The sequence below is a fragment of the Astyanax mexicanus genome, chromosome 10 (genome assembly GCF_023375975.1).
Source record: "Astyanax mexicanus isolate ESR-SI-001 chromosome 10, AstMex3_surface, whole genome shotgun sequence".
NCBI lineage: Eukaryota > Metazoa > Chordata > Actinopteri > Characiformes > Acestrorhamphidae > Astyanax > Astyanax mexicanus.
In genome coordinates this window covers 6,275,761-6,296,809 of record NC_064417.1, presented here as the reverse complement: position 1 = coordinate 6,296,809, position 21,049 = coordinate 6,275,761, and the positions used below count along the sequence as shown (strand labels likewise).

The following is a 21,049-nucleotide window of genomic DNA, read 5'->3' as shown; positions in this document are numbered from 1 at the left end:
ATAGTAATCACACTAAGCATCCTTGGGCAAGACTCCTAACACTGCTTTCTTCTACCTGTGTAAACTATGATGATAAAGCTAATTTAAATTATTATAAAATAGCACTGTTTAATGGGTAAATCAGTAAAAAGCAGCAGTTTAAGATTTAGTCATGTAAATAATCACCTTTTAATAGTTTTATGCACCAAATTACCTCATTACCTAATAGTGCTAATATCCAATATTGGATAGTACCTGTATCGAACATACTAACATAGCAATGTTTAATGGGGAAATCATCAGCCTCTAAATATTTCTGTACCTCAGACATTGATGCTAAAGCTAATACAGATGACAAAGCTAATGACTAAGTTCATACAGCACTGTTTAATGGGTAAAAAAACCCCCCAAAAAAACAGAAGTAACTTACTTAAAGTTAGTGCCCTACATATGGATCAAGGCCAAATAAGCATGTCATTAAAACAGCTATCTATCTATCTATCTATCTATCTATCTATCTATCTATCTATCTATCTATCTATCTATCTATCTATCTATCTATCTATCTATCTATCTATCTATCTATCTATCTATCTATCTATCTATCTATCTATCTATCTATCTATCTATCTATCTATCTATCTATCTATCTATCTATCTATCTATCTATCTATCCCACCCCTACCCTCTAAAAAACACTTACCCTGCTGACAGATGCCGGGTTTGACGCTGAACTCTGTGCTGAGTTCCCAAACGAATTACAGTTGAATTACAGCACCATTCTGTTCCTCTGCTATTGTAGATGAGTCACTGAGTATGAATGCACGTTTATCACCCTCTCTCCCCCTCTCGCCCTCCTCTTCCCTCTCCTTCATTATGTGCTGACTAACTATTGCATCTCATTATCACCCTCTCTCTCTCTGTCTTTTTTTTCTTGCTGCTTCTTTTTACTCTCTCTCTCTCTCTCTCTCTCTCTCTCTCTCTCTCTCTCTCTCTCTCTCTCTATCTCTCTCTTTAATTAAAGCCAAATCAAAGACGTGCACCACACCACAATAGCATACTGCAGCTCTCTATCTCTCTCTCTCTCTCTCTCTCTCTCTCTCCCGCTCTCTCTCACACAGAATCCCAAAAGAGTGGCAGGGTTCATTTGAAGGCACAATAAGGACAAAAATTTAGCGACGCGACGTGCCTCACAAATCTCAAAATACAATATTTATATTATCTTCATTTTTGACTTTTGTAATTTTTTGCTACAATGTGAATCTGACACTTGTTATTTAAATTGCATCCAAATTCTAAGATGAATGAACTAATAAAAATGTGGCTAAATAATAATCATTTTACAGTGGTGTTAAAAAATGTGTGAACCCCGGACAATGTGGTATATTCCTGCATAAATATATGACCTAAATATTATACTTGATCATTTATTTCTTAAGAAAAAAATTATCTAATATTACATATTTCTGAGTCACAACTAAACATTTCCGGTAACTGTTGATCAACAGTCCTGCACACCAGTTTGGAGGAATTTTAGCCTATTCCTCCATACAGAACAGCTTCATCTTTGGGTTGTTTTTGGGTTTCCTCACATGAACTGCTTGCTTCAGGGGCTTCAACAACATTTCCATTGGATAAAGTTCAGGTAGGACTTTCACTTTCCAAAAAAAAACATTAACTTTATTCTTCTTGAATTATTCTTTGTCAGAACGACTTGTGTGCATTGGGTCATTGTCTTGCTGCATGACCCACCTTCTCTGGATGGATGGATGGATGGATGGATGGATGGATGGATGGATGGATGGATGGATGGATGAAATTCTGGATGTCCTGATATTTTCCTTTAGAATTATCTGATTTAATTTTGAATTCATTCTTCCATTAATGGAGGCAATCCATTCTGGCCCAGATGCAACAAAACTGGTCCAAACCGATATATTACTACTGCCACCATGTTTCACAGTTGGGATTAGGTTCTTATGTTTAAATGCAGTTTTCCTTCCTTCAAACATAACAATTTTCATTTAAACCAAAAAGTTCTATTTTGGTCTCATCCATTCACAAAACATTCTTCAAATAGCCTTCTGGTTCTGGTCCATCCTGATGAGCATCAACAACCCTGTTTTCTGAGGTCCTTAGAAATCACCTTTGTTCATGCCATGATACACTTCCACAAACTTTGATAGATTCTTTCTTTAAATAAAACAGGCTCCGCGCATTCACACCTGATTGTCATTGCATTGATTGAAAACAACTGACTCTTAATTTCACATTTAAACTAATAGACTTTTGCCACTCACAGATATATAATATTTGATCATTTTCATCAATAAATAAATAAACAAGTATAATATTTTGTCTCATTTGTTTAACTGGGTTCTCTTTACCTACTTTTAGGAAAATCTGATGGTGTTTTAGGTCATATTTATGAGGAAATATAGATATTCTATGGGATTCACCAAATTTCAAGCACCACTGTACATTGAATTTCGTGGACAGTTAAAATGGATAGTTATCCTTCTTCTGTAAAGGTAAGATTTTGATATGAGATACGATGTTTTTGTGTCACAGCAGCAATATTCTGTATCTCGTGGCATCAATTCCAAGTTCACATTTGGCATATTTCAGCTAAAACTATCCAGCATAACTGCCTGACTTTAAATGTCTCAGTAAATTTTGTAACATGCATGGATTTACAGGTCAGTCTTGCTGCTCTTACACACACTCTGCTAATTTTACGTACGTGGTTTATTGTGGGAACCACAGTTCACATAATACCACGCAAATCCACCGGCTTATAGCTTTAGGCTCCCTAGTGGCATGTGTGCTTGAGAAATTACCATAACAAATCAACTCTACTAGCACGTACTACGTATTGTCCATGCAACTGTGTGCACCAAACTGCACCAAACCAGACAATTAAATGCAGCAAAGTAAAGTAATCCAGCAGTAAGTTCAGCAGTAAGGCAGAAAACAAGTTTCAATCGATTATTAGATTAATTCCATTTAGAAATTTAAAATTACAGGTGCATCTCATAAAATTGAATATCATTGAAAAGTCAGTTTAATTCAGTAATGCAGCACAAAATGTGAATCTCATATATTATATAGATGTATTAGACAGAGAGTTATCTATTTTAAGTATTTATAAAGATGTTTATGGAGATGCGTATTTCATTTTTCAGCAGGACTTGGCACACTGCCAAAAGTAACAATAGGTCTTATAAAATATTAGAATTTTCTGAGACACTGATTTTTGGATTTTAATTGGCTGTAAGGCAGGGGTTTCCAAACTTTTTTTGTTGGGGCCAGAAGGAGGAATATATTTGAAGTCACGGGCCACAGACTCTATAATAAAACAAATAATGAATTATACCACTTTAAATAATACATTTTCCTGATTATTTCATTTACACACCATTTTACTTGACTTACTATCTTTATCTATCTTTGACAGTGTTGTGTAAACTCAGATTTTTCAAATTGATGTTTCATTTCATGATGTCTCCTAATATTAAACTCCTTAATTACGGCAACTTTTAGACTCTTTGGCCCGTTTTTCTGCACTAAAACTGCGCACTCTCTCCGCTTTTAGACTCTTTGGCCCGTTTTTCTGCGCTAGAAATGCGCACTCTCTCCGCTTTTAGACTCTTTGGCCCGTTTTCTGCACTACAACTGCGCACTCTCTCCGCTTTTAGACTCTTTGGCCCGTTTTTCTGCGCTAGAAATGCGCACTCTCTCCGCTTTTAGACACTTTGGCCCGTTTTCTGCTCTAGAAATGCGCTCTCTCTTCGCTTTTAGACTCTTTGGCCCGTTTTCTGCACTAAAACTGCACACCCTCTCCACTTTTAGACTCTTTGGCCCGTTTTTCTGCACTAAAACTGCACACCCTCTCCGCTTTCAGACTCTTTGGCCCGTTTCTGACACCTAGCATTCAAACTTTGAATCTCACATTATAAAAACCTGCTTAACAGCGGGCCAACTTTCATTCTATTTCTAAAATACCTCGCGGGCCGCTCCCAAAAAAGGAAACGGGCCGCAAATGGCCCGCGGGCCGTAGTTTGGACACCCCTGCTGTAAGTCAACAAATAAACGCTTAAAGTAACACTTTATAATAAATTTCATTAATATATTTTTAACTAATGATCAGTAGATGTAAACAAAGCAGTAGCTTTGTTTAGCTCATTAGAATTTGAACAGTAATAAATCGGTATTTTAAACTGGGCAAATCTTTATCGTGTTGCCAGTGCCTTCATTAGTACTTACAAATGTGATAGCAATTTTTTTGTTTCTTAAAATGTGAAAAAAACAGTTTTTAATCATTAGTTAATGGTATATTAATGAAAGTTATAATAATATAAAGTGTTACTGATCACTCTGTGTGTAATATATATACATTTTGGACTGAATTACTTAAATAAAGTAACTTTTCACTGATATTAAATTTTTTTGAGAAGCACTAGTATATTTATCTGCAATCTAATCCCTCAGCCTGTCTGTTTTTATAACAGGGTACCTGTATGCAGAGAGAAGGCTGGTGCTGCTGTTTTGGTTTTGTCGCAGTGGTTAAAGCTTTGGCTGCGTCGGCTGCTGCTGCTGCTGCTGCTGCTGGACTTCCTCAGTTTGGCCTCAGACCCTGATCCTCCCGCACGGACTGACGGACCTGGCAGCCTAACAAAAAAAAAATAAAAAAAAGAGATAAAAATTAGCACCTACTAACAATTATGGCTACATTTGCAGCCACTGCGTTCCCATACAAGCATGAACACAACCTCTTAAAGCAGCTAAATAGCTATACTCTACCCTTTACTACCATGAGACCAGTCATTAATTATATAAAAGACCTTCTCTGGCCTTTCTTTATCTTAATGTCACTGTCTGATCATATGAACAAGAACAAAACAGCCTTTGAATAGGATTCACATGCTTCTTTGGCCCTGAGTTCACTGCAGGAACAGAACATCACCACTAGAGGGGGAATGTATCAAAAGTGCAGCAGGGTCATTACATACAACACTATATTTTTATATATTTCTGCATAAATATGACCTAGAACATCAGCAGAATTCCACACAAATCCTAAAAGTAGATAAAGAGAACACAGTCAAACAAATGAGAGAATAATATTATACTTGGTCATTTATTTATTGAGGAAAATAATCAAATATTACATATTTGGCAGTGGAAAAAGTACTTGGACCTCTAGTTTTAGCAGTTTATTTGAAGATGAAAATAGAGTAACTTATAATCAAGTGTATTTGAGCACATTTGTCAAAGTCTGCTCTTTAAAACACATGTTTGTGGAAGTGTATTATGACATGAACAAAGCAGATTTTTTCTGGTGACCATAGAAAAAGAGTTGATGATGCTCATCAGGCTATAAAAAGGTAACAAAACCATCTGTAATTAGTTTGGACTTCACAAATCCAAAGTTAGACAGATTACAGTGTACAAATTGAGGGAATTCAAGACTATTGCTACCCTGCCCAGTGGTCGAGTGGTCGACCAACAAAGATCACTCCAAGAGCAAGACATAACATAGTCTGCGAGGTCACATGGGATGGCAGGGTAACTTCTAAGCAACTGAAGGCCCCTCTCACAATGGCTATTTGCTAAAACTCTTGTGGACAAGTCAGAAGACTATTGGACGATTTTTTTGTGGTCATATAGGTAATATTTATGCAGAAATATAGCAAATTCTAAAGGTTTCACAAACTTTCAAGCACCACTGTAAATCTGATACATGTACAACTCTATATAACACACACACACACACACACAGTCCTTTTGCAGATAGGCTACAAGGCAGGCACTCATGCATGATGTGTCAGACAGAGCTGTGATGTGTGAGAGCTGACCTAGACGACTTTTTCTGAGCAACAGACAGCCTGAGAGATTTGCTCTGAGACGAGCGTCTGGAAGGATGGCTGCGTGAACCAGCAAAGAGATGGAAAAATGGAGAAGAAGAAGAAGAAGAAGAAGAAGAAAAAATGAAGAGAGATAAATGAAAGAAATCAGTAAAGCACAGAGAAACAGGATGAAGAAGCAGAAGAAAATAATCCCTCAGTTTTCTACACTTTACAGAGTGAAGAACTACAGACTATAGAACAGTGAAAAGAGCATCAATAGAGAAGGATCCTAATAAAACAGTATTAAAGTGATTTGTGTGATTTCTGTAACAGTCAAAAGTTTGGACACACCTCCTCTCTCTCATTCAGCAATTTTTTAAAATGATTTTTTTACATGGTAAATTTAATACTAAAGACATACAGGAACACATGCAGAGTAGATCTGACCCACAAATGCAGATTCCTTACAAATGTGGCTCCATTTAAACAAGAAATTAACAGAGCTTCCAATGGTATAAGATACATCTCTGGGGAAAAAAAAGAAACCAATAAGAGACTACTTAATGATGATGTTTTCTGAATTTTACCAAATTCAAAACCTCTGAAAAATAAACAAGAGGAAGCTGAACTGCTTGATTTTTTTTTTTGCACAAGGAGTGGCATAAAGTTATCCAAAAGCAGCGTGTAAGACTGGTGGAGGAGAACATGCCAAGATGCATAAAAAAAAACTTTATGAATATGAACTTGTTTTCTCTGCATCTTTTTGTTATTTTAGCCATTTCTCATTTTTTGCAAACAAATGCTGTAAGTGACAATATTTTTATTTGGAATTTGGGAGAAATGTTGTTCGTAGTTTATAGAATAAAACAATGTTCATTTTACTCAAACATATAACTATAAATAAATTCAGAAACTAAAATGGTCTCTTATTTTTTTCCAGAGCTGTATATTGCCAAGAACAACAAATAACAAACAAAGCAATACTCTACAAAACACAAACTAGAAAAAGGTGGTGCACTGTTCCACTGTGCAGCATTGGTGAATATCCTAATGCTTTTTCCAAATTCCAAAAACTACAATAAATAAATTGCTTTAAGCTGTTTTCTGTTAAGTATTTGAGTACTCTGTAATCTGATCACTGATCACAGACAGTATGTTAATGCTCCACACCTGGACTGCATGTCTCCCTGGGTGCTGGGCAGCAGAGTGCTGGGAGTTTGCTGGGGTTGGCTGTGGATTGGGCAGTGCTGGGCAGGGCTGGCGCTCCGATGAGGCTGGGTCTGGGTCTGCTGAACACTCTGGGTGTCGTGGTTGGTCTGCTTCAGTGCCTCCTGCTGCTGCTGCTGATGTTTCTGCTGCTGCTGCTGCTGCTGTTTGAAGCGTGACAGGCTGAAGAACAGGCCCAGAATAGCCTTCAGGTTGCCACTCCTGATCTCTGGAAGCACAAACAGAGATGAGCTGTGAGATTTCATGTCTTAAAAAATGAAGATAATCAGCTGATAAAGGAGGAAAGACTATGGAATACCATACGAGTGCACACAAATACATACCTTCAGCACAAAATCCCTTTATATTTACTCCTTTAGCTGCCAGAAAGGCAAGACAGGCATCTATGTTTCCAATCTGCAACACACACAGACACAGACACACACACACATTAAACCAGCGCTTTCAATTCTAGACAATAGCATCTGCACATGATTTACTTAACAATCTTAAAATATAATAAAAAAATAATAATAATAATAAAATATCCTATGATAATTCCAATTTAAACATTTAAATTTTAATTTAACCAATACTTAATTTAATCTAATTAGCATTAACTTGAACGACTGTGTTTCTCTCACACCATCAGTGCATGTGTGTACTGGAGGTTTGTGGTGTTAATGGATGTAAATCTAGACCAGAAGCAGATGAAGATCTTCCTCTAAACTTGTTTAAGAGACGTTTGTGCACAGTTTTTGTTTGTAGATCACAAAACAAGTTTAACTAAAGTGGCGCGAAAAAGCATTTGCCCTCTTACAGATTTATTTTGCATCTTATTTTTATACATCATTTATTTATTTATTCATATTTTTGCATCTAAGTCACACTTACATTTTTCAGATTATTAAACAAAGTTTAATATCGGACACATATAACCTAAGTAACTAAGTAACTAAGTAAGTGATTATTTCATTTATTAAAAAAAAAAAAAAAGGATTTAACCCTTTGTGAAAAGTGTTTTGCCCCGATAAATTAGGTTACTTTGATTAAACACACTCTTTGGAAAGCTGAGTTCATCAGGCCTGTTTACTGCCAGAACTATAGAATCAAGAAATCCCTTAAATAAAACCTGTCTGACATCATGAAGCAGATAAAAGATCTCAAAAAGCAGCATATTATTATACCCCGATCTGTAGAAATTTAAAAACAGATGAGAAAATAAAGTCATTGATCATCTATCAGTCTGGAAAAGGTTACAAAGCCATGTATATAGAGCTATTATTCAAAAATGGAGAAAACATACAACACTGGTGAATCTCCCAGAAATGGCAGGACGTCCGAAATTACCCCAAAAGGGCATGGACAACTCATCCAGGAGGTCCCACAAGAACCCAGAACAACATTTAAAGAACTGCAGATCTTAATTGCCTTAGTTAATGTTTAACCCTTGTGTGGTGTTCGGGTCTGTGGGACCCATTTTCATTTTTCATCAAATTATACTAAAAAATATTTTTTCTAACTCAAACTCATTGGCATTGGCTAATTTTTTGTGAAAAACATATATCAAAATACATTTTCGATAAACACACTGTACACCCCCCCCCCCCCCCCTTACACATTTATATTACATACAGTATGTTTGGCCAAGGGCTAAAAAACATTGCTTCATTTGTAAATTTGAAACTAAACAAATTTTCTACTCATATCTTGAGTTTAATTCATTTTCTTTTACATTTTATTAAAAAAACTAATAAAAAAAAAGAGTAGCACTTTTTGAAAGAAATGTAACATAAAAAAGGTAAAGGGCAAATATTAACCATGTAAGCTGTTTATATTGCTTGCAATTTAGGTGAAGCAAGCATGTGTAAAGCATTTTAATGTAAAATTGCTTAATTTTGCTGAATTAAATACAAGTAACAAAGTAAACGAGTAACAAAAATATGAACACCACACAAGGGTTAATAATTAGAAAGAGACTGTTTGGATAGTTTTTTTTGTTCCTTTAATAAATAAAATGATCACGTAAAAATAGTTTTTTATATATATATATATATTAACTTATCTTTGTATAATATTAAAGTTGGTTTGATAATCTGAAAAATATCAGTATGACAAAGGTTAGTTATAGATGTGCATGTGGAGGGAGGAGAAGGTTAAACACACTCACCATTTGAGAGCGACTTTCAGGGTAACCGTTGATGTCTGCAATCTTCTCATTAGCTAGAAATATCAAAACATTAAATTAATTAATTTAATTTATTTAACCCTTTTATTCCAAAAAGGCATGTACTGCATGTGGATACATACTTCAACCCACAAGTAAGATATTAGTTACTGTCCATAACAGAATAATAGTCTGCTGCAGGGGTTCACAACTGGCCTCTTCACAACTTTACAATTGATGCTCTTAAACACATTAAGAGGCAAGAAATTCAAGTAAGTAACTCTTGGTGAGTTTAGCACAGCTGTTAACTGAAAGCCTGAATTCCAGGTGACTCTACCTCATAAAGATGACTGAGAAAATCTAGCAAAAATGTGCAAAGCTTGGAGGAATCTAAAAAAAAAACATATTCTGGTTTGTTTAACACTTTTTTTTTGCACTAAATAATTAAATATGTTTTTTTCCCTATTTTGTCTGGTAATGTATGTGTGATTCATTCAAAGCTTACTAAGTTCTACATTTTTTTAAGCATAATAAAACAGGAGAATGCTTTGATTAACCCTTTCCAGTCTAGGGGCATTATCTCGATTTTTGGATATTTTCTTAATTTTGCCTTTAGGCACTTTCATTTAAAATAATACCCACATATTTTATATCAAAATATTCAAAACAGTCCCAGCTATCTCAATAATGAGGAAATAACTGGCCTGGAGGATGTATGAAGAGATTATGTGGCCCTAAACCTCAAAAATGTGAAATCTGATTTAAAAATTATTCCTATATATTGTTAAAAATATATTTTACTTGTGTGGATAAACTGTTTTGGTGCTTGAAATTGATTTACCAGAGTCTTAGCTTCACATCAGTAGTTAACTAGATATAAAATAAAATATAAATGTAAAATAAAGATATAAAATTATTTTTTTGTAAAAACGTTTATTCAGTAGCATGTTGCCATTCTACTTGACACAAACAGGAAACAGCTTTAAAGTTGGACATAAACATAAAAAAAATCACTGTGTGGAGCGGTCTAAAGAGCCTTTACCTACGACCTGGATGATCTCGGCCAGTAGAACCCCGTCTGCTACATCCTGCTGGAGGTCCCTGATCATGCGCTTGTGACCTGACTTGGCCAGATAGTGGTTTGCCCAGTCTGTGTAAATCTGTCCATCCGAAAAAGAGAGAGAGAGAAAGAAAAAGATAGAGTTCAGTAAAACACTACAGTTCTTGTAAGAACAACGTAAGGATCAGCAGTATTGAGAGGGAACAGATGAGACTGCTTCAGTCGCTGGCATTAAGCACCTTCCTGCAGAGTCACTGCATAAGAGGAGTCTTCCCTCAGAGAGTATGACATCACTCACACAGAGAAAAGAGCTCTTTCAGGAGTGAATGAGCTCTACACTGTATGAAGAAAAGTATCAGGACACCTGTTCATACACTGTTCACAAAATCATGGGTATTAAAAGGGTTTATCCTTTATGATGGAGTAACTGTTTCTGGGACATTCCAGGATTTTGGTACATTTCAGGGGTGGTCACTTCTGACAATTTGATCTTCAATTTGATCATTTTTAGTCATATATTCATTAAATACAGGTAATAGACTATCAGAAAGTTTGATTCGTCAAGCTCAGGTATCAAAGCAGTGCAATATATTTGGTAACTTACAGTAACAGGGTTGCGAGTAACAGGGTTGCGAGTAACAGGGTTGCAAATCTAGGTTAAGTTGTGGTTTAACCCAGGAACATATGCTAACTGTAAAATTTAGCTATGTATACAAGATCAAGGACAAACATGGCTATATAAGTATATAAAGTAAATTTTGACTCTACTTATTATTAGTCTTACAATATGAGTAAAAGGGTTGCGTTCACTGAGTGACACACACAACTTGGTGTCTCACAGACATCATGCAATATTGCAGAGCATGCAGTAGAGGGCAGCACAGTCTCATCTGGTCTGATCACTCAACTACTCTTTCAAATGTGTGTCAGTGGGACACAGGTGAAGAGAATAAACTACAGTGACAGAGGCCTTACAACCAACCACGCTTATACAGGTCTGAGATCAGCAGAAAGAGAAAAGTGTAGATCAGCATTACATACAGACACAGCTCTCTGACCCACAACCATTCAGTCTGGACAGCACAGGCATTTTCTTCTGCTCTAAAATGAGCTGAATATTATTATAGAAATATTACAGTAACTCAGAACTGTTTAAATTATGTATTTACTTTTGTAATGCATTTTATAACTTTCTAATTATAATGCAACAGTGTATCAGATTACACACACGCCAATAAAACACCAATGAAAAAAGAGAGATTAATAAATGGAGCAGAAAAGGTGTGTGTGTGTGGGGGGGGGGGGGGGGTTAAAAGACAGGAAGAAAAATGAGAAATGACTGATTATGGCCCATGAGAGAGAGAGAAGAAGGGGAGAAAAAGATAGAGGAAATAAAAGGGAGCAATGAGGGAGAGACAGAGAAAGAGGAAAACAGAAAAATAATTATATAATATGGAGGAGAGAATGAGCAAGGAATATAAACAAATAAAAAATAAGAAAGAAGAGAGAAAAAAAGGAAAGAAGAGGTGATAGAGAGTAAAAGATAAAGGAGATAGAAAAATAGAGAGAATAAGAGAGGGAGAAATGAGGGACAGACAGAAAACGAGAAAAACAGACAAACAAATGAGAACAAAAAAAGAAATGAGAGAATGAGAAAGGAATAAGGACAAATAATGAGTAAGAAATAAGAGCAACAAGGAAAGAAGAGGAAATCTGAAGAGGAGAGGGCAAATCAGAAGAGAGGAATGGCATGATGGTAATAAAAAGAGATTGAGAAAAAGAAAAGTGGGAACAAAAGCAATGGAGAAGAGACAGACAGAGCAGAAGAGAGTTAAATAAATTGATTGATAAATAAGAGATAAGGAGTGAGAAGGGGAGGAATAGGTAAAACAGAAATGGAGAAACAGAGTAAAATGGAGGGATGACAGTCTCTCTAATGATCTAATTCTCTAAATCTCGAATTCTTTTACACACACACAGACACTCACACGCATGTGCATGCACTGCATGCTTATACATGTGCAGGGTCTGTGTGTGTGTGTGTGGGATGTTTTTATTTCTGCTCTGGAGGGTCAGGGCTCTCGGAGCTGCTCCACCCATCCTGTGAGAGCAGCAGACCTGCGGGCTGGCGGAGCTCTGACCTGCGGCGGCAGCATGTGGCACTAATAATGTCCAGATCCGCGCTGCGGTCAGCAGGGCAACTACAGAGCTGTGGGAGGTGGATGGTGCTGTGTGTGCACCAGTGCAGCTGGCTTTGTGTGTGTGTGTGTGTGTGTGTGTGTGTGTGTGTATGTGTGTGTAAAACAGAGACAAATCAAGTAAATACATGAACTCAAGCGTTCACACAGAGAAGTCTGAGAACAACTGATTATTAAAGATGATAATAAGTACAAACTTTTGACAAATAGTCCACTTCCATTCACCCCAGCATTATGAAATACAGCACCTTTTGCCAATGCTCCCTACTGGCTTACAATAGCTACTAGTGATAGGGGCATAGTGTGACCCCTTTCATACACTCTAAGCCCGGATAAGTTAAGTTTACTTAAAAAAATTTGAGGAAACTGGTTGCCTTAAAAAAGTTAAGTAATAGGTAATAACAACTTAAGTTAGCATAACTTAGAACATCAAGTTATTATAACTAAAGGGGAAGTTGATTTAACTTTTTGTTATTTTTGTTATGCTGTAAGACCGGATAAGTTCAGTTAATTTAACTTTTTTAAGGCAGCCGATATGCTCAAATTTTTAAGTAATGGGGAATGAAAACTTGAGTTAGCATAAATTAAAACATCAAGTTATTACAACTAAAAGGGAACTTGATTTATTTCTAAGGAAGCCCAGGGAGAATCACCATGCACTGATGGTGAGTGTCTGTCAGAAACTGTTGGACACACCCAGTATGCAAGTAGATTGTGACAGAAGCCAATGGAAAAGAAGCTGCCAATGGCAACAGACTAAACTCAGTTATTAGAAGTTGGTTCAACTCAAAGATCTCAGTTTGAATGTATAATATGTGCCCACAAACATAAAATAGTTGAGTATTGTTTAGAAATATCCAATTTTATGTAAAACAGATTTATGTAAATCATTTGAGTTCGAACAACGTATGGGTTGACAGTGTAGAAATTACTATTTTTACATCATGAACAAGCTCAGGTACCTCACGATACTGCTGTGTCTTCTTTAATAAACTACCTGTGCACTTTCAAAGCGTTCAGATTCACACTACACGACTGTAGTAACCGCCAGTCCTTTAGTTGTTGAGCCTTTCACACTACATGACTGATCAGCGACACTCGCTAACAAATTACACAATTTTTTTTTTCACTATGGAGAAACCTGGCCGCTTTCCAGAAACACATTTCGGCCCAAGAACACACCAGAACTAAACACACGAGAACTAGCAATGCCAGGGTCTTGGGTTCAAGTCCCTATCTGGGTGGAGTTTCCATGTTCTCTCTGTGTCTGCATGGATTTCCTCCAGGGACCTGTGGTTTGGTCCCACAGTCCAAAAAAAAAAAAAAAAAAACATGGAGATCGGCTAAACTGGATATCCTAAAATTACCCAGAAAATGTAAATACTCTAAAATGATCTGGTGTGTATGTGCATGTGTGTGGTATGTATGTATGTATGTATGAGTTTGTATGTATGAGTGCCCAAATATGTATTGGCACTCTGTCCTCGGTAAATGCTGTAGTTCCTGATGCAGTCCTCCAGAAGGACGGTCGTTTCCGGTTGAGAGCAGGCTGTGCGCTATTGGCTGCTGCTTCTCACGGTGTGTGGATGAGTGCTATATGCTTTACTTGTAACTTTATTCATTATTAATTTTTTTTTAATCTCAACTTTCTGCATATAGGAGCACTGTGTTGTTTTAAAACTACAGACTGAAGTCATGTACCTGTTTCTCTGCATACTTCACTATTATTATCATCCTTCTTTCATGCTGTTCTTCAATGGTTAGGACCCCAAAAGACCACCACAGAGCAGGTATTATTTAAACGGTGGGTTTGTCTCTGTACTGTATTGACACTGACATGTAAGCCTCACATCTACAAGGTGGAGCAGCTGGGTAGGACACTGTGTTTAAAAACTCCAGCACCACTGCTGTTTTTTTTTTATTTTTTTATTCTCTCCTTCAAGCACAACAGACACACTAACAAATTCAGTCAGACAGTAAGATCTTGTCATGAAAAGGCTGCTCATCATCTGCCATCTCAAAGTACCTGTATCCTGTGATCTGACAGGGTAGTACATTAAAACCAATACACTTCATACACAAAGCCACATGTTGCTTCAGGCAGGATATCCACTGAAATGAAGGCTCCTCAACCTTTTAGAGCTTTATTGGTGAAGTCAGTTCATCTTCCAACCATCCCTCACCCCTTTCATTTCAATAAGAATAAACGATTTGAGTTATGCGACAAATTATTAGCTGGGATTTACAAGCTAGTCGCTCGGGTCGGAAACTGCAGCCTTACTCCGAAAAGCCGTCGCCCACCAAAACACCCTGCACCACGTTTTATTTTTACAGCCCTGAGTTTTCCAGCACTTTGTGCCAGTATTAAAAAGGGACCGAAGTGCAAAACCCAACGGAATATGAGCTTTATATAAGCAAGTGAGTGATGGACGTGTTCGTATGTGTGCAGATGGGTTCACATGTGGGTTTATATTAGAGAACATGAGGATATACTGTCTGTCTGTCTGTGTGTGTGAGATCATTTACACTATTATACTTGCTTATATAGTAGTATTTGGATCAGTGCCAGTGCACTATTCCCATTGATGTGCTCTATAGTGGTGTAAGTGTGTGTGTGTGTATATGTGTGTGTATGTGTGTGAGCTTGGATCCCACATGGCCATGCGCCCACCTGCACTGTGGCACACCACTACTAATAGAGCACTGTAGTAAAACCTCCACTGCTGTGTGTGTGTGTGTGTGTTGGTGTGTTTCTGTGCGTAATACTATAATGACAGACCAGGCGGCCGAGTGTTTCATCCTCCAAACCACATGAAGAGTGAAGTTCCTCACTGTAGCAGGGGCAGAATAAATACACACACTCACACACACACACACACACACACACACACACACACACACACACACACACTCAGAGAGCAGCTGGAGGCTCAGTGTAGAGTTGTGTAATGAGGCAGAAAGTCACATTTGAACAGAACTGCCTAGTCTATTCTTAAAACAACAGAATATATATACTGAATTTATTCACCGGGCATGGAACCCAAAGGTCATGGCAGTCCAGCTCAAACAAACGTGGCTTTCAAAGCTCCTGTTTGAGCCCCCTGTGCTTTGAGGTGTGAGTGCTAAGCTTAAGAAATCTTTATTTGAACTATTTTGATGTGTTTGATATACAAAACTAACTTAGAATATGGTCTATACACTGTCAGGACCAATCCTGATATCTCCAATATCTCCAGCTTCCCTTTAAACTGGAATTGCCTAATTAACCTGGAATTACCAAATAACCCTGGTTTTTAATCACAGTTTTCAAGCGTCTTGGCATGTTCTCCTCCACCAGTCTTACACGCTGATTTTGGATAACTTCAGAGGTTTCAACTTGGTAAAAACAAAGTTTTTTTTAAGTGGTCTCTTATTTTTTTTTTCCAGAGCTGTGCACAGTAACTTCATTCATATAAAGTTGCATTCAACTGTAACACTGCACATTGCACCAGTAAGAGCAGAGTGTGAAGGTTCAATTAGCAGGGTAAGAGCACAGTTTTGCTCAAAATATTGCAATGCACACAACATTATGGGAGACATAACAGAGTTCAAAAGAGACAAATTGTTGGTGCACGTCTTGCTGGCGCATCTGTGACCAAGACAGCAAGTCTTTGCGATGTATCAAGAGCCGCAGTATCCAGGGTAATGTCAGCATACCACCAAGAAGGACCAACCACATCCAACAGGATTAACTGTGGACGCTGTAAGAGGAAGCTGTCTGAAAGGGATGTTTGGGTGCTAACCTGGATTGTATCCAAAAAACTATTCAATGTGCACCTCAACTCTCCTGTTTCCACCAGAACTCTCCGTCACCACAATCAATTATTGTGGTCTAAAACCAGGTGTTTCAGTTTCATTGTCCAACCCCTTTTTTCAATGAGTGTATTATAATAAAAATATTATAATAAAATCTAATAGCATTGATTTCAATTAAAAGCAAACTCCTGCAAAATGTATTTCATACAAACTGACCCTAAAGCTGGTTTTCCATCAACTAAATACCCCACGTTTGGTCTCTGACCTGCCATACTGACACTGACACAAACAAAAACACACACTAACACCTCAAGCAAGGTGTTAATCTCCATTTAACCCCACACTAAACCAGGTAAAGCCTCTGTGTGGCCGTTTAAGCACCTGTGAGTGAATGAAAGCAGTCTAATAATGCTGATCCTGTACTACAGCTGGACATATTTTTACACAGGACGTCCAGGAAAAAAAGCCCTGAGAAAGCTGTGAAAACACACACTCACATATATAAACAAAGTCTTATTAAAACATTACTATGCGCTCCTACTACAAAGCTTTACGAAAGCCACAACTGCCTGCAGGTGCAGATTAACCCCTTCAGTGCTGAGGAAGCTCTTCAGTACTTCACCAGCATAACTTTGAATGTTTGGATGATATATTGTCTCAAAATCATTGCAATAAAATATATTATTCATATAGTTATTTTAAGACTATTTTATGATAATGATATATAATTTCATAGTTATAAGCATGAAGCATCTTATTCACTGTACCACATGTTTCCCACTCTCTGACCAAAAACTTTGTAAATCTGTGATCCTTTTTTCCCTTTCTAACATAATCTGAATCTTCTTGTTGCTCTTTCCATTGTCTCAAAATGCAATAATGAATGAACTAATAGAAATACTCCAAAAATGACTTCTTTTACATTAACTTCCATTGGACGTTTTGTTCCTTGTCTTGTAAAGTTGCTAGTTTTAGAGATACAAGGAACTCAAACTATTTTTTGCATGACAGCAACTATATACGTACATGGGACATGTCATTACATTTAAGTGCATGCAGTCGCTGTCTTGCCTTTTTATCTCTATTTTTGACATTTTTCACTTTTTGACAGCCTCTCTGATTGGTGTGGTCAGCAGTTCCAAAGCCACTAGTGCAGCAAACCACCTCAAAGCTCACTCTATCCCCCTAAATGGCAACTTTATGGGAGAAGAAAAAACATTCTTAACTTTCAGTGGAAGTCCAAGTCCTTTTTATGGTCTAATCATTATCATCAAATTTGGAAAGAATGTAAAGAACAACTGGCAGATATACATTATTACAAAAAAAAATAGCACAGATTGAATGAAAGTTTGAATGAAAGCAGCAATAGCTCTGTACTTGTACGGTATGTAGTGCTAATATATATTATACAGCTCTGGAAAAAAATAAGAGATCACTTGAGTTTCTGAATCAGTTTCTCTGATTTAGCTTTATATGTTATATTTGTCTGAGTAAAATTACCATTGTTGTTTTATTCTATAAACTACAGACAAAAAAATCTTGATATTTAGAGCATTTATTTGCAAAAAAAAAAAAAAATGGCTGAAATAACAACAAAAAAAAGATGCAGAGCCTTCAGACCTTAAATAATGCAAAAACAAAAAAAAAAAAAAAAAAAACAAGTTCACATTTATTAAGTATTATGAGTTCAGAAATCAATATTTGGTGGAATAACCCTTGTTTTTTTCTTGGCATCATTTTCTCCTCCACCAGTCTTACACACTGCTTTTGCTTACTTTATGCTGCTTTACTCCCGGTGCAAAAATTCAAGCAGTTCAGTTTGGTTTGATGGCTTGTGATCATCCATTTTTCTCTTGATTATATTCCAGAGGTTTTTAATGGTCTCTTTTTTTTCCAGAGCTGTATATGTATGTGATGAAAAAGTTTCCAAATCAGATTAAACAAACCTAACTCTAATCAAAAACTTTGGAACCACAAAACGTTTTATAACATTTCATTCATAACATTTATAGCAATTCCACTTTCTGGCTTGTTTTTCTATGAATGAAGTATAATCCTTTCTGTACACACACTGTCTCTCTCTCTTACAAACACACACACAGACTATAACAGAACTGACTCCCTTACACCCACTTACACACACACACACACACACACACACACGCACGCACTTGCAAAACAAACCATCTCCAACACAAGCAACACAAGAAGCTCAGAACTCAAAGAACTCAAACCTGGGGGTCGGCGATCTTCTCCTTGACTGTCTGACTCTTCTTCAGCGTCGCTCCTGCAGTCTGACTGTGTCTCCTGGAGAGGGTGCTCCTCAGTGGGATGAGGCTGGGATGGCTGAGCTTGGGGCTGCCGTTGTGTCCGGTTCTTCTGTGGCTGGGAGACTGGGGAATGGGCAATGCGCTGTGGACAGGCTTGGGCAATCCAGACTTCATGGTGGAGGTGACCAAAATGGCCGGCATTTTCCTCTCTTCTGCTGTCCAAGCAGAGTCGCAAAGCTGTGGCGTTCTTCCAGAGGCTGGCAGTGGCACACACACTTATACACCACACACACATACACTCCTGCTTGACTTGAGTGGGAGCGGTACTTGGAGCAATCACGCTTGTTGGCTCAACAGCTGGTGCGAGTCAGTGGACTGCCCCCAGACACTCAAATGCACACACACAAACCCAGGCAGTTCAGAGAAGCCTCAGCAGCGTACACACTTGAGCAGACTTGTGGAGAGTCTCAGGGTTTAATAAGAAATCCATTGTAGACACTTATATCCAGTTCCAATTGTCTCAAGAATCTGCGTTTTCCAATTTCCTTGCAGTCTAGAAATCTACAGTCTGGATTCCACCTGCTCTGAGGCTCAGAAAGTGAAGAACAGTCAGGAAACCAGTACCTGCTGAGATTCTGAAGAGCACTCGAGGGAAGTTTCCTTCTTAAGAAAGTCCAAAATGCCAGGAAGAATAAAGTTTCCTTCTTAAGAAAGTCCAAAATGCCAGGAAGAGAGAAGATGAGTTCAGCTCATCTGAGTAGAACCATCAATCTGTGGGCCCAAGCTTAACTAGCCTCCAGTTGCAGCTACAGTCAGTAAACACCTCAGGCTCGGGAGGGATTAAAGAGGAAGACCATTAGTGAGGCAGCAGATGTGTCTTAGACGAAAGCTCAAGACTAACACTCCTGGGTGTCAAGCTAATCAGCTGTTAGAATCAGCAGTCAACCACAGCCTTTCTGATTGCTGTGGTCGGCAATCCCAAGAGAGTTGGTGCAAGGGAGCACCTTAAACTCAATAAATCCCATATACATGGGTTGGACAATGAAACTGAAACACTTGGTTTTAGACCACAATAATTTATTGTCCTGACGGACAGTTCTGGTGGAAACAGGAGAGTTGAGGTGCACATTGAATTCTGTCGTGATTTGGACAGCCGTGGTTTTACGTTTTTTTTTTTTAATACAATCCGGGTTAGCACCCGAACATCCCTTTCAGACAGCTTCCTCTTACAGCATCCACAGTTAATCCTGTTGGATGTGGTTGGTCCTTCTTGGTGGTATGCTGACATTACCCTGGATACCGTGGCTCTTGATGCATCACAAAGACTTGCTGTCTTGGTCACAGATGCGGCAGCAAGACGTGCACCAACAATTTGTCCTCTTTTGAACTCTGGTATGTCACCCATAATGTTGTGTGCATTGCAATATTTTGAGCAAAACTGTGCTCTTACCGTGCTAATTGAACCTTCACACTCTGCTCTTACTGGGGCAATGTGCAATTAATGAAGATTGGCCACCATGCTGCTCCAATTTAGCCATGAAACCTCCCACACTAAAATGACAGGGGTTTTAGGATATATCTTAAGTGTTGAAGAATTTTCCAACCATGCATTCACTAACCGACAGAAAGCTGCTAAACACCAAGATTCACTGTGGGAATGAGCTCTAATGCTGACAATTTGGGTTAACCAAAACACAAGGGTTTCATAATCCCCTCTGAAGTGGCTTAACTGGTAATAGGAAAGAGTGCCGCAAAGCTAAGAGGCTGAAATACTAACGCTTTCTTACAATAAACTGGAGCTGGGGAAGATTGCGGGGGAATTCCTATACCTGGTCACACTTCCTTCACCATGCTGAGAGAGTGTTTGTTTATGCACCCACAGCCTTAGCTGGGGGAGATAAAATTGTGCTCGGGCAGCACTTCCTGTAGGCTAGAGATTGAGCTCAGTAATAATCTCTGCCAGGCTAGAAACAGAAACCCACCAACAATCCAAAACCTCCCTGTATACAGTCAAAAAGTACTTTTTTAATATGTCTTAAAGAGACCATTTGAAAATACCATCTATCCATCGCATTGGATAATTATCCAGTCATCCAATCTATAAAAAATGTGCACATATTGGCTGGATTGTCTCAGTCAGCTTTATGAGGTAGAGTCACCCAGAATTCAGGCTTTCAGTTAACAGCTGTGCTAAACTCGACAAGAATTCATTTCTTGTCTTAAGAATTGTTTGCCTCTTAATGTGTTTGAGAGCATCAAACATTGTTATACAGTGAATAGCCCTATTTGAGTAATGTTCTAATCCAGATTATGAGAAGCAAGAACTACTCAACTAAGTAAAGAAAAAAATACTTTGAAGGTCAATCAATTTTAAAGTATCATCAAGTGCAGTTTTTAAAGAACATCAAAAAAACATGAAACTGGTGAAACTGGCTCTCATCAGGAGTCAGACCACCCCAAAATATATTCATTCAGAATAAATTTATCAGAGTTATCAGCCTCAGAAACTTTAACAGCACCACAGT

At 37.8% G+C, this 21,049-nt stretch overlaps 1 protein-coding gene across 4 annotated transcripts in view; it reads right to left on the bottom strand.

The window, feature by feature from the left end:
* nav2b (neuron navigator 2b) overlaps nucleotides 1-19,304 on the bottom strand; it is a 135,225-nt gene extending 115,921 nt beyond the window's left edge. For 2 of the 4 annotated variants that reach the window (XM_049483994.1, XM_049483993.1), the window contains exons 1-7: nucleotides 18,489-19,302; nucleotides 10,244-10,361; nucleotides 9,205-9,257; nucleotides 7,379-7,451; nucleotides 6,999-7,263; nucleotides 5,838-5,906; nucleotides 4,496-4,650 (exon numbers count right to left, since the gene is read on the bottom strand). In XM_049483994.1, the coding sequence (XP_049339951.1) occupies nucleotides 4,496-4,650; nucleotides 5,838-5,906; nucleotides 6,999-7,263; nucleotides 7,379-7,451; nucleotides 9,205-9,257; nucleotides 10,244-10,361; nucleotides 18,489-18,725 (970 nt within the window). In that variant the 5' untranslated portion in view covers nucleotides 18,726-19,302. Of the gene's footprint in view, nucleotides 1-4,495; nucleotides 4,651-5,837; nucleotides 5,907-6,998; nucleotides 7,264-7,378; nucleotides 7,452-9,204; nucleotides 9,258-10,243; nucleotides 10,362-18,488 lie in introns of all 4 variants that reach the window. The other 2 variants (XM_049483992.1, XM_022683836.2) reach the window with 2 other exon arrangements.
* Between the last annotated feature and the right edge of the window lie 1,745 nt (nucleotides 19,305-21,049).